Raw genomic sequence first — 11,769 nt, forward strand, 5'->3', positions numbered from 1 at the left:
CCTAAAGTAAGTTCAAGACTTGAGTTATACAATACTAACTCAACTATACTATATTTTATATCATATAATATAAATAAAAATCCAATACCCAGGTCAATCTAAAAAAGATTATTTTTCATCGTCCACCTGTCCAGGGATCAAACCGGGACCTCTAGTGTTCGGCGTGATGATCATTAGACCACAGAGGTTTTCGAAATTTATACTAATATAATAAATGAAAAAATCTGTCTGTCACTGTTAAACAGGTGAATTGATTTTAACGAAATTTGTAATATACGTAGACAAAGACTTGAGCTACTTTATTTCTAAAAAATCTGTAATGAAGAGTGAAAATTTGTATGAAAAATGGAACGACATGAGAGGAGCCATGAGCCACAGTTTCATATTTATTATCATTCGCCATGACGTATATGTCTCTGACAGCTTCGTTGAAAAGCAATTTGTTATTTAAAAAATAGTATCCAATCGCGTATTTCTAAAACTGTGTCACAGCATCTCCAGCGGAAATAAAAATGGAATGAAAATTGATCAATACCATTATCATTAAAAAATTAAAACTGTTTTACATTTTGTCTAGTTTAAATTATTCTCTGGCAGTCAGTCGTGTAGTTTCAAACTAAAATAGACTTTCTATTGTTCTTGCCTTGTTTTCAACAGACGAAATATTTGCCGAAGTGATAAACAGGGAACATTATTGCAGTAGTTGTCTGTAGAAATTGTAGCTCTGCCTTTTTGACCCGATCTTCAACAATTTAATTTATTTGGAAAACAGAAAACCAAATCAGTTGTACCAACTCAATATTCTAACCGTCTCGTGATATTATAATTGCCATATATCATTTTGTGTATTATATATTCTTAGGTAACTTATAACCCCTTTGTCATACACTAAACAAGACAATCTTTTGTCCTGTTTAGTTTTATTTCTCTTTCTCATATTTACGGCTGCTATGCCAGAATCTCCAAAACTAGTTTTGGGGATTCTGGCACTTTTTTTCTTCTTCAACTATTGTGTCCACCACTGAGTGTAGGTCTCCTCTTGCATACGCCACACTGTCTTGAGCGCTTCTCATCGAAGTCCTACCTATTACATGCGTTATGTCATCGGCCAATCTTGTCAGAAGTTTTGCCACGTCTCTAAGGCAAATCTCTAAGGAAATTTATAAATAACAACATTTTATTTTGCCTTTTCTACATCAATGTTGTAAATTCGAAAGTGTGCCTTTCTTTCCGTCTGTCTGTCACGCTTTCCGCTGGGCTGATTCGCATGCAATTCTGAACAGACTTAGTTAACGATCCGAGACCAAACATAGGCTCAAAATTCAGTTTCAGTTTGTCACGTAGGCTGATCCAAATGAGGATGAGGTCAAAGAAGTCGAACTGTCACGTGAAGAAAGTCAAAATTTAATTATCTCAATATTTAAGTGAATTCTAACTTCAAAGTATGAAAGTTTGCAACACAAATAATTATGTACAAAACTTGAAGAATTAAATTAATAATTAATTAGTTAAAGTTAATGCCAAACTTCATTAACGCGTCAATATTTTATTTATAATGTTTTTCTTACCTTAATTCAATAGATTTGATGGTAATTATATTTTAAAACTTCAGTATCTCCAGTATTTTCTGTTTTGTAACTTTTTCTGTAAAAGTTTTTCCGACAAATATTAAATATATTTTTCTCTGCAATAAAAATATATAAACATAAAATATTATATTTATACTAACAAATATTTATAAATATATGTGGGTATGTCTTAGTCTCAAGTATTCTACGCTGATCTTAATGTTCTTTTCCCCATATGAATCAAGAGAAATAGCTATAAACTTCTCATATGCTAGGAACCTAGCTCTGTCTACCTCGCTAAGAATAAAGACGTGATGCTGTCAGACGTAAATGTGTTACAATAGTAATCATCGAATGCTACGAAATTGCGTAGTACATCTACGACACTACGACTTTTCGTAGCACATCTACAATGTCGCACATCGTATCAAGTAAATTTTATCTATACATTTATAAACTTAGATATCGCATAATCTAATCTGAATTAAATGTAACCTTTATCTGTACTTATATGAGTTTAAGTTAAAATTGATACGGTTAAACAATTGCAGGCTAGTTTACACACATTTCACAGTACTGTTCCTTGTGATTTCTACTAAACATGTATATCTTAATATATTTTCTTACCAACAGTATCCAAAGCCGAGATCCTGTCCGGGCCGGAGCTGTTCGTCCGAGCTGGGTCAGACATCAACCTGACCTGCGTCGCCAAGTACGCACCGGATCCACCCAGGTGAGATAGCCGACCTAATCATCAAGGCCATAAACGCACTTATAGAAGACTCGAGAGCCTAATTAGAGTTTATCATAACTATATATCATAGTCATGGAAATTGAAATAACGTGAAATATTTCTATACTGTAGTGCAAACGGAACTTGGTATTTAACTTGCAAGATTCTATTAGAGACAGATAGGACTGGGGCAACTAACTAAAAACTTAGAAAACATAATCTCACGTGCGTCACTTACATAGTACGGAACCCACAGGGTGAGGAAATTATGCCATCAAGTGGCATGAGTGAGTCACGAAACTGACGTCGCGTGTATAACAGTTCCATAATGTTTTCTTTGTGCTCTTTCTTATTTTTTAAGAATTACGTCTAGCTCCTAAGTGCACCAAAGTAACGTGTTTATTTTGTCGTGAAACGGAATTTCAAAATTTTTTCATTAATATTATTTGTTTTGTAGCTCATTTTTCTTTCGTAATATGCGATTTCAAAATCTTTACATAATACCCAATCAATTTCGAAGAAAGCTAAAAATTAGTTTTCTAATAAGCCATGTAAACTCTGAGAAACTCTACCATTCAAAAAGTATAACGTTTCCGCTCATTTTAAGGCCTGCTGATTTCCAATCATGACCCTTCGTAAGTGGGTGTAAATGAAATGAAAAAGTGTCTTTAAATGTTAATGGAAAAACTTGGAATATTTTCTTGCCTTTTCAGTGACGACAAGTATTATAAGCAATTCAAGTATTATACAAAAATTCATTACGTGGTTAATAAAAAAATGTATATGTTTTTTAAATTGTAGATTATAAATACTTTTATCATTAATATTTATCTTTGTGGACGTCAGTTCAAGCACCAGACGGATTATCAGTCTTCTAGTACTGGAACAATTTTATAGTTAACTGTTAACCTTAAGTTGGCAGCGGTAGTATAAAATATTTACTCTATTTATATTTTCTTTAATATTCAATGTTATTTAAAGCCAACTAGTTTCATATTGTTACGATTTCAAAAATTGACGACACAAAAATTTCGCACTTATATGTCAACCGGTTGTTCTCCATAATATTGTTTGTACAACGAGTAAAGTGTACGGGCAATTTAACACAGTGCCGCAATGTTGCCAATTTCAGCTACAATATAGCTTTATGAGTGAATAATTTCACAATTACATGTGCTGTGAGCAAACACACATCTCATATAAACTCAAAACGTATTTGACTTTGAAAATGGACCAGCTAATTCTGTTCTTGGCTTGTCAACGCTACAAAATGAACAGTCTTTTTTACTCCGATCTTCGCGTATTCCTAAATCTTTGAATTCCGAACTAGGACGCTTCTGGGTATCTTGCTGGATTTAAGACAAAAAATTATATGAAACATCTTACTTATCTGTAAACTAACGTATTCTTACCACAGATACTATTATAGACGTTTTCAATATTTCGCCACAAATCTATGTTTTGAAATGAAACTCTAAATACAGAACATAACAAATAAAGATCATCGTGAGGAATCGTGCACACTAGTAGGATGTCAAGTCATTGTGTGCATACGTCAATAGCCAATAGGCGACTAAACATGACACCTCATCGAAAGAAGAATATCTATTTTTAGAGTCGTTTATTTTTATCTAGCAAGACGATTGATGTCTCATTGAAAAAGAGCACTTAACACGTAATGCGCTGGTGAATAGGTGACCCATCTTTCAGGCCCTACGACCTTATAATGGGAGTGTGTTATCGTGTACCTTTTCACACCAAGCTGCGTCTATACATTTAGTCTTCGCATCCATAAACATGATAAGCTTATTTCCAGATAAAAGGGTCGGTACGGGTCCCTAAGTGAGGCATTCTTTGCCTATCACCATTTAATGGGGACCCTGTGTTTGAGATCTTTCCGCGAGGGACTTCAATTTGAATATCGATGGGATGATATGCCTTGTGTGAGGACACAAAATGACATTTTTTATTTAGATCACCTCGTGAGTTATATATACATCCTACCTATATAAACTCATAATGACTCTTATGAAAGAGATCTTAGTAATCGAACGAAATGGCGTGGAAATATAAGTAGCAAATTAATTATCAATATTTTGGGCCAGAAACCTTAAGGGGCTGATTTTAATTTGTAATAGTTTCAAGTAAACTTGTATTTATGTTATACTGTACGAGGAATTTATATAATTGAACTAAATAAATAATAGGTATACGAAAATAAAAATATAATATTTTGGTTATTTAGAGTGTGAAATTAAATATCATGGCCTATTAGGTATTTCTTGCTGGCTCTAAAAGTATACATAGCAATATCTGTACGACTCTAAGGGATTAGATAATGTCTTTATAATTAAGTTCGCTTATTGTCCTTTTACAAATTGTATTTTTATGCAATACTGTTCAATTAAAAAAATACCCAAGTGGCCTGAAGCGGTAGACCCATCATAACTATAAGTATATTTTCCTATAAAAATATATATTTATAGTTACTACCATAAAGTATTTTAGAATATCGTTAGTGTTATGAATAATTAAGTGTTTAGCTAGTAAATTTCTGAAATAGCTTCTAAAACCTACAGACGCGGCGCGCCACGTTATCTAACCAATTTAGTTTCTGCGAAATTAGATCTAGAATAAAATTAGTTACACATAATGGATTTGGGCAATGTACAATATTCAGACAAGTGCATGTTATTTGCAACGAATTTCCAATGAATTTTTGTTGGTTACGGTTTCCTCAAAATACGTTAATTCTGTCTTTCAACACAAATAATGTTTTATCCAATGTTTCATTGCTAATTCAGCCTAAATACATCTGACATGACTTATACAACTACCGCCATCTAGCGGAAAGTTGTCGTAAACACTCTTGAAAATGACATAGCCAACTAGTGCACCGGTTTCCATGTTATCCTTCACCGGAAAATAGAATTTTAATATTATTTGACAGTAGAGATGGTTGGTTTGTAACTAGATGGTTAAATGGATTAGTAAAGTAGGTACCTAATTATGTCTTCAGGATAGATAAATAGATATATGAACTCTTTTTTGCACAATTTACAAAGGAGTCATATGTTACAGCAATGTATTCAAACTCAGAATTCAGAGATACACAGAACACACAACTAGTTAATTAGATTACCACGTAGCTATGTATGATTAATGACCGTTAGACCATAATAAGACATTACGTTTGATCGGCTTTGAGATATTCAATACTATTGCTGGTCGTAAATGTAGATCTACTATTGTAGATATTACTGAAGTAAATAAATAATGTAGGTATCAATTTTAAAACATTCGATTCATAATATTCTCTCTCTCTCATGGCGTTCTTCCGATTGCTACCTTGGTTGACTGGAAGAAATCGATATCTGGGATAAGTCAGACTTTGTACGCGAATTGTTTTGTAAATTTTATTGGTATGTAAATTTTTTTATAATCCGTTGCGTAGAAGGGAAGAAAGCCTTCTATTTTTCTTCTATTCTTCATATGGTTTATCGGTTTTCACAAGACGTGACCATACCAGTACAGGCGGCACTCCAGAAGTGTATCTTTATGTCACAGACTAAGGATTAGTCCGCCTACCCTTATCCCAATTTATATAAGGTCAGCAGTATTACCTATTATGACTAAAACTATGTTGTTTTTTTATGGTACATTGGGTAAACGAGCATGCAGGTCGAGCACGACTCTTTACTTGAAAGCCCCAATGTTGAAACTATTAGGGAACACTGCTGAGGGAAGTTTATTCCATAGCTTAGTAGTAAAGCGCAATACAGCACAAGAAGAAGTTACGTGTAAATTAGACTGTAGTGGAGTGGAATTTCTCCTTGTGGTTATTATAAATACTGAAAAGTTGTTTGTTCCAGTTTCATCTACTGGTACCGCGGGGAGCAAGTGGTTAACTATGCGCAGCGCGGCGGCATCAGCGTGGAGACTGAGCAGCGCACGCGCACGAGCAGACTACTGATCGCACGCGCAGCGCCGCATGACTCTGGCAACTACACGTGTGCACCTAGCAGCTCTGGTATTTATTTTTTTAAACCTGTATTGACCCACTGTTGGGTGACCCGCTACTAGTGTTATCAAATTTAGTAAGTAACTTCATGCTCATTTTTATACATTATATTCATGTTTCGTAATAATTTGAACTGATATTACCTCTGAAATCTTTCTTTTATCACAAAAATGAGGGAGAAATCTACAAAAATAGATACCTACAATATTGAATTTTAAAAATATTCATTTCAAAGTCTACACCGAATATTTATTATACGATATTTATTATACGAGTACTCTACAATCATTATATATTCTCTAATTCATTCCTCATATTTTCCCATACGTTTCGTATGTAGCTTACTTTGTATGTAACTTAAGTAAAGCTTTTTTTAACAGTCGGACACACAAAAGATTGAAAATTACTCAATATTCCTTACCACAAACAGCAAATACAAAGCTAATGGCCAAAGGTATACCGAGCCTGGGTGATCTGAATCAAAGCCAAAACTCCCGGAACGTAGACATTTATTATCATTGTATCTTTACACATAGGTATATAGCAAAAACGAAACCATGTCGAGTTCTAATTTCGAACAGCGCCATCTAGATTGAACAAACTAAATTAAAATATTACATACCTATACGGTTAAGATTAAACATATCGCCCACCAAGGACCATCGGTCCTTAATAAACTGAAAAAACATCTAAAATAGCTTTACAAACTGAATTGTTACTCACATCAAATTAGCATGCAAAAGAATCATCGGTATATAAGCAAACAGAATGTAAATGATCGTTAACAAACAATATAAAACATATCAGTGGACTGTAAACACTGTGGAGCACTTGGCATAAAAATTAAACTATTTCATGTTAACGTTAGAAACCAATACATACATAATGTAAACAAGAACCTTTAAATAAAGAAAACATAAATATTTAATAACTAGACATGAGTAAATCCTACTCGTTATTTACAGGTAAAGGGCAAAGTTTTGAAATTGGACGTTGAATAAGCGACATTTTTGTAAAATGCTACAATCCTGAGTAAATTATGCTTTCCAGTATGCACTTTTTCAACTTCGCCATAGAGAAACTTTGTGGGAGGCAAGTTAAGTTATCCTCGCACACTAATAAAACATCACCTGTTCTCAGTTGTATAGTTTTAGATTTCCATCTATGGAAAATCAAAGGATGTTCTCTCCAATCAGGTAAGTCTGATTTCTTTATTCTATTTTCAATTTTGAATAATCCATTTCTGTGTGAATAAAAGGTTAACATAGATATTTTACTTTTACTATTAATATTTTTATTTCTCAGAAATATAGACCATTCAGAAAACCAGTGACGCTGATGAAGGAGTATACAACATGGAAGAGCTGACTGAATCTCCCTAGCAGTAAGGTAAGATAAAAATTTAGTTTCTTTTGCAGTAGCATTCTTCAAACGTAAATTTTTTCTGCAATAAGCAATTACTCTTATTAGTTTTCGTAAGCTACAAAATCTTTCATAAATATCTTCCATCTCTTCACAGTTTCCCACACAACCAGTATGTACTTTTATCTGGCGCTTTTCTAATTCTGTCTTGGTGCAAATAGAATGTGGTTTTACATACTGTATTGTGCTACTCTGCAACCAGCTTGGACCATTCTTCCATAACTTGTGCTCTAATAACTCTGATGGCGAAATACCTCGTGACGCGCAGTCAACAGGATTTTCCTTAGTCTGGACGTACGACCACTGAGTAGCATTTAATGAGGTAAGTATCTCTGAAGTTCTGTTGGCGACAAACGTCTTCCAACGACTTGGATGGTCCGCCAACCAAGCCAACACTATTGTCGAATCCGTCCAGGCATGTATCTCTGACTTATCAATATTTAGAATTTCAGATACTTCCAGGAGCAGCTTGGTGACCAGAACCGCGGCGCACAGCGGAATGGATATTTGCTTGATGGGTGCCACCTTCGTCTTAGCAGTTACCAGGTGAGTATAAATATTATTATCCACAGTAACACAACGGATATAAACTACTGCAGCATAGGCTGAGCTAGAAGCGTCACTAAACCCGTGTAACTCTATGTTTATATCGCTATTTCTCCTATGGACCCACCTTGGAATGTGATAACATTCCAACTTCAGTAATTCCTTGCGATATTGATACCACTCTTGAATAAGCCCCGGTGGTAATTTATCATCCCAGCTCAATCCAGCAATCCATAGTTTTTGGATAAAGACCTTTGTTGTTATAATACATGGAGCTATCCACCTTAGTGGATCATACAAACGACAGATTTCACTAATCACTTCTCGTTTAGTTTCAGGAGCAGAAGCATCAGGAGAGATTTTTAGTTTATAACCAAACTCATCCGTGCGACGATTCCAAGCAATACCTACTATTTTAGTGACATCATTTTCCTTTAGCTCCCTTTCCATTTCCAGTTCAGTTCCCCCAAACAAAGCTACTCGGTTACATGTCCATTTTTGTAACTGGAATCCTCCCTTACTTAGCAATTCATTCATTTCTTTATATACTGTAAAAGCCTCTTCTTCTGTCTCAGCGCCGGTGAGAAGATCGTCCATGTAGAAATCCGTCAGAACTCTACTTGCCGCATTCGGGAAACCACGACCTTCATCCACAGCTACTTGCTGTAATGCCTTTACAGCTAAATAAGGAGCACATGAGGTGCCGAAAGTGACAGTTAAAAGACGATAGTCTTGTATAACTCCATCTTCCGATCGCCATACAATCCTCTGAAAATCTGTATGTTTTTCAGCCACTTTAATTTTCCGATACATTTTAACGATATCGGCTGTGAGACATATGGGATGAGAACGCCAACGCATGATCAAATGACGTAAATCCATTTGAAGCGTTGGACCCACCATCAACGTATCATTTAACGATAATCCATTAGCGCTTCGATCGGCTGTATTAAAAACCACTCTAGTTTTAGTCGTACTTCTGTCCAACCGAACAACAGCATGATGAGGTAACCATACTTTACTTTCTATGGTCGATGACTTATCGTGAACCTTCTCCATATGCCCAAGTTCCAAATATTCTTCTATTACTTGAGAATAATTCTCTTTCATTTGACTGTTCTTATCTAATCTCTTTTCCAGACTAAACAAGCGTTTTACAGCGACTGACCTAGTATCACCGTAGTCTCTACGAGCATTTGGACGAAAAGGTAATTCTACCACATAACGACCAGTCTCATCTCTACGGGTTGTCATGTTGAAATGATTTTCGCAATCCTGTTCTTCCGCAGTCAATATACGTTTCTTTGGACTAGGTTCATCTTCAATCTCCCAAAATTTCTTGAGAAGTTCGTTATCTTCTAAATTAACATGAAAGCTCATAACAATGTTATGACATGCAGCTTGTTCTCCATCATAGCCGTCAACTTGACCCGACAACACCCATCCAAGGTGAGTATCCTGAGCAATAACCAAACCATTAGGGCTTTTAATCAACCCTTGTTTCAGGACAGCACAATACACCTCGGAGCCTAACAGAACATCGATTCTATTAGGCGAATTATACTGTGGATCAGCCAAACTAATGCGGCCAAGCTCAGTCCAAGTAGTTGGCCTGAACTTCTTTTGTGGTAACACAGTGGTCACCGTTTGAAGAACATGTGCTTTCACTTGCAACTTAAAGGTTGGATCGTAGAGCGACTGAATCTTGACCTTAACCACATATTTTGAGGTTAAGCCGCTCAGACCACCGCCTAAACCTGATATATTGCTTGCCTCAGCAATCTTATTCAGTCGTAACAACTGTACGGCTGCTTCTGATATAAAAGATGCTTGAGACCCTTGGTCTAGCAGAGCTCTTAATATCAGAGGAGAACCATTTTTGGACTCAGCCTTTACCAGGGCTGTGGCTAATAGGGTTTGAGTTGACCCCATTCCTGTCACAAAATGGCTTACAATACTTGTGGTCTCGCTCGTCTCAGTGGACGGTTCCGGTTGACTTTGCTCAATCCCTGACTGCTCGGTAGCTACCGCAACTGTGAATGTATTGTTTCCATGAAGAAGTGTGTGGTGTTTTCTTTTACATAGACGGCATCTCGTATTGCCACGGCAAGCCTTCCCTGAGTGGCCGCTGCCGAGACAATTAAAACAAAGTCCAAGATTTTTAACAATATTCTGACGACTAGATACGTCTTCACTAACAAACTTACTACACGAATAGATCTTATGTTCATCATTACAATGAGGGCAGGTTGAAGTTGAAGTAGTGTGCAGGACTTTTGGTTGTATGTGATTAAGATTTAACTTAGGCTTGTTTTTAGTGGGCTCAACAAACTCTAACGCGCGATAACGTGACTCTATAAAGTCTTTGAACAAAAGGAAAGAAGGCAAATCCTCACCGCAATTATTAACATGGATTTCCCACTGTTTTCTAGTTTCAGCGTCCAATTTCTGACTAATTATATAAATTATAATTACATCCCAAGTGTCGACTTTAATTTCCAAGTTAGTTAATTCATGAATACAATCAGTTGTCGTATCGATTAAATCTTTTAAAGCTTGAGAAGACTCATAATTCATAGGCTTTAGGTTAAACAAACGCTTAAGAATACAATTAGATAAATACCTCTTATTATCAAACCTATTTTGCAACAATTTCCAACACTTTTTATAATTATCATGCGTAATAGGAATGTATTTGATTAACTGTTCAGCTTCTCCTCTTACTTGCGTCTTCAGATAATGTAGTCGCTGAACGTCATCGAGTGAGGAGTTGTTATGAATAAGAGACTGGAACAGATGCTTGAATGATGACCACTCTGTGTATTTACCGGTGAAAATCGGTATAGTTATCTTCGGTAGTCTAACAATCGGACAATCCTTATTCTTATCCGTGCTCTCAGACAACGACGGCGTCGCACGTGACGTACTTGGAGACAACATTTTCAGCGCAGATTTTAACTCTGTTTTATAATTAATATACATTTCATAGCCCATATTGTAAATATCACTTTCTATATAAGTTTCAACTTCTTTCTCTTTATATGTAGCTATGATGTATTCATGCTTCTCTGAAAACTTCTCTATAATTGTTTCTAAACTTTCCAAACGCGTCGACACATACGATTCGGTGATTCTTTCCTTCGGAGACTTTTTAAAATTACTTTTTCCTTTTTCTATCTGACTATACAAGTGTTTCATTACTTTTATAGAGCCTTCCATGGTTAAAGTATTCAATTTTATACTTTAACTATTTTTCTTCAAAAATTTTCTAAGTCCAAAATTTTAGTTTCGAAAATTTTCTAAGTGTTTAGATTTGTTTACCACCGCTATGAAATCCGGCATAGATTCCTCGTCTCGTCACTTTTTCTCGAATTATTCTAAGTCCTAGAATCTACGCCTTGAAAATTTTACAAGTCCTAATTTACTTGAATTTTTTACTAATCAAATGTACTTACAGTTTTTCTTGCATCACTTACTAC

General features: G+C 35.4%; 1 protein-coding gene across 2 annotated transcripts in view; it reads left to right on the forward strand.

Moving 5' to 3' along the window:
* LOC128675734 (hemicentin-2-like) overlaps window positions 1-11,769 on the forward strand; it is a 92,548-nt gene that overhangs the window by 74,195 nt on the left and 6,584 nt on the right. For both annotated transcript variants that reach the window (XM_053755327.1, XM_053755325.1), the window contains exons 5-6: window positions 2,202-2,301; window positions 6,174-6,331. In XM_053755327.1, the coding sequence (XP_053611302.1) occupies window positions 2,202-2,301; window positions 6,174-6,331 (258 nt within the window). The remainder of the gene's footprint in view (window positions 1-2,201; window positions 2,302-6,173; window positions 6,332-11,769) is intronic.

The sequence above is a fragment of the Plodia interpunctella genome, chromosome 15 (genome assembly GCF_027563975.2).
Source record: "Plodia interpunctella isolate USDA-ARS_2022_Savannah chromosome 15, ilPloInte3.2, whole genome shotgun sequence".
NCBI lineage: Eukaryota > Metazoa > Arthropoda > Insecta > Lepidoptera > Pyralidae > Plodia > Plodia interpunctella.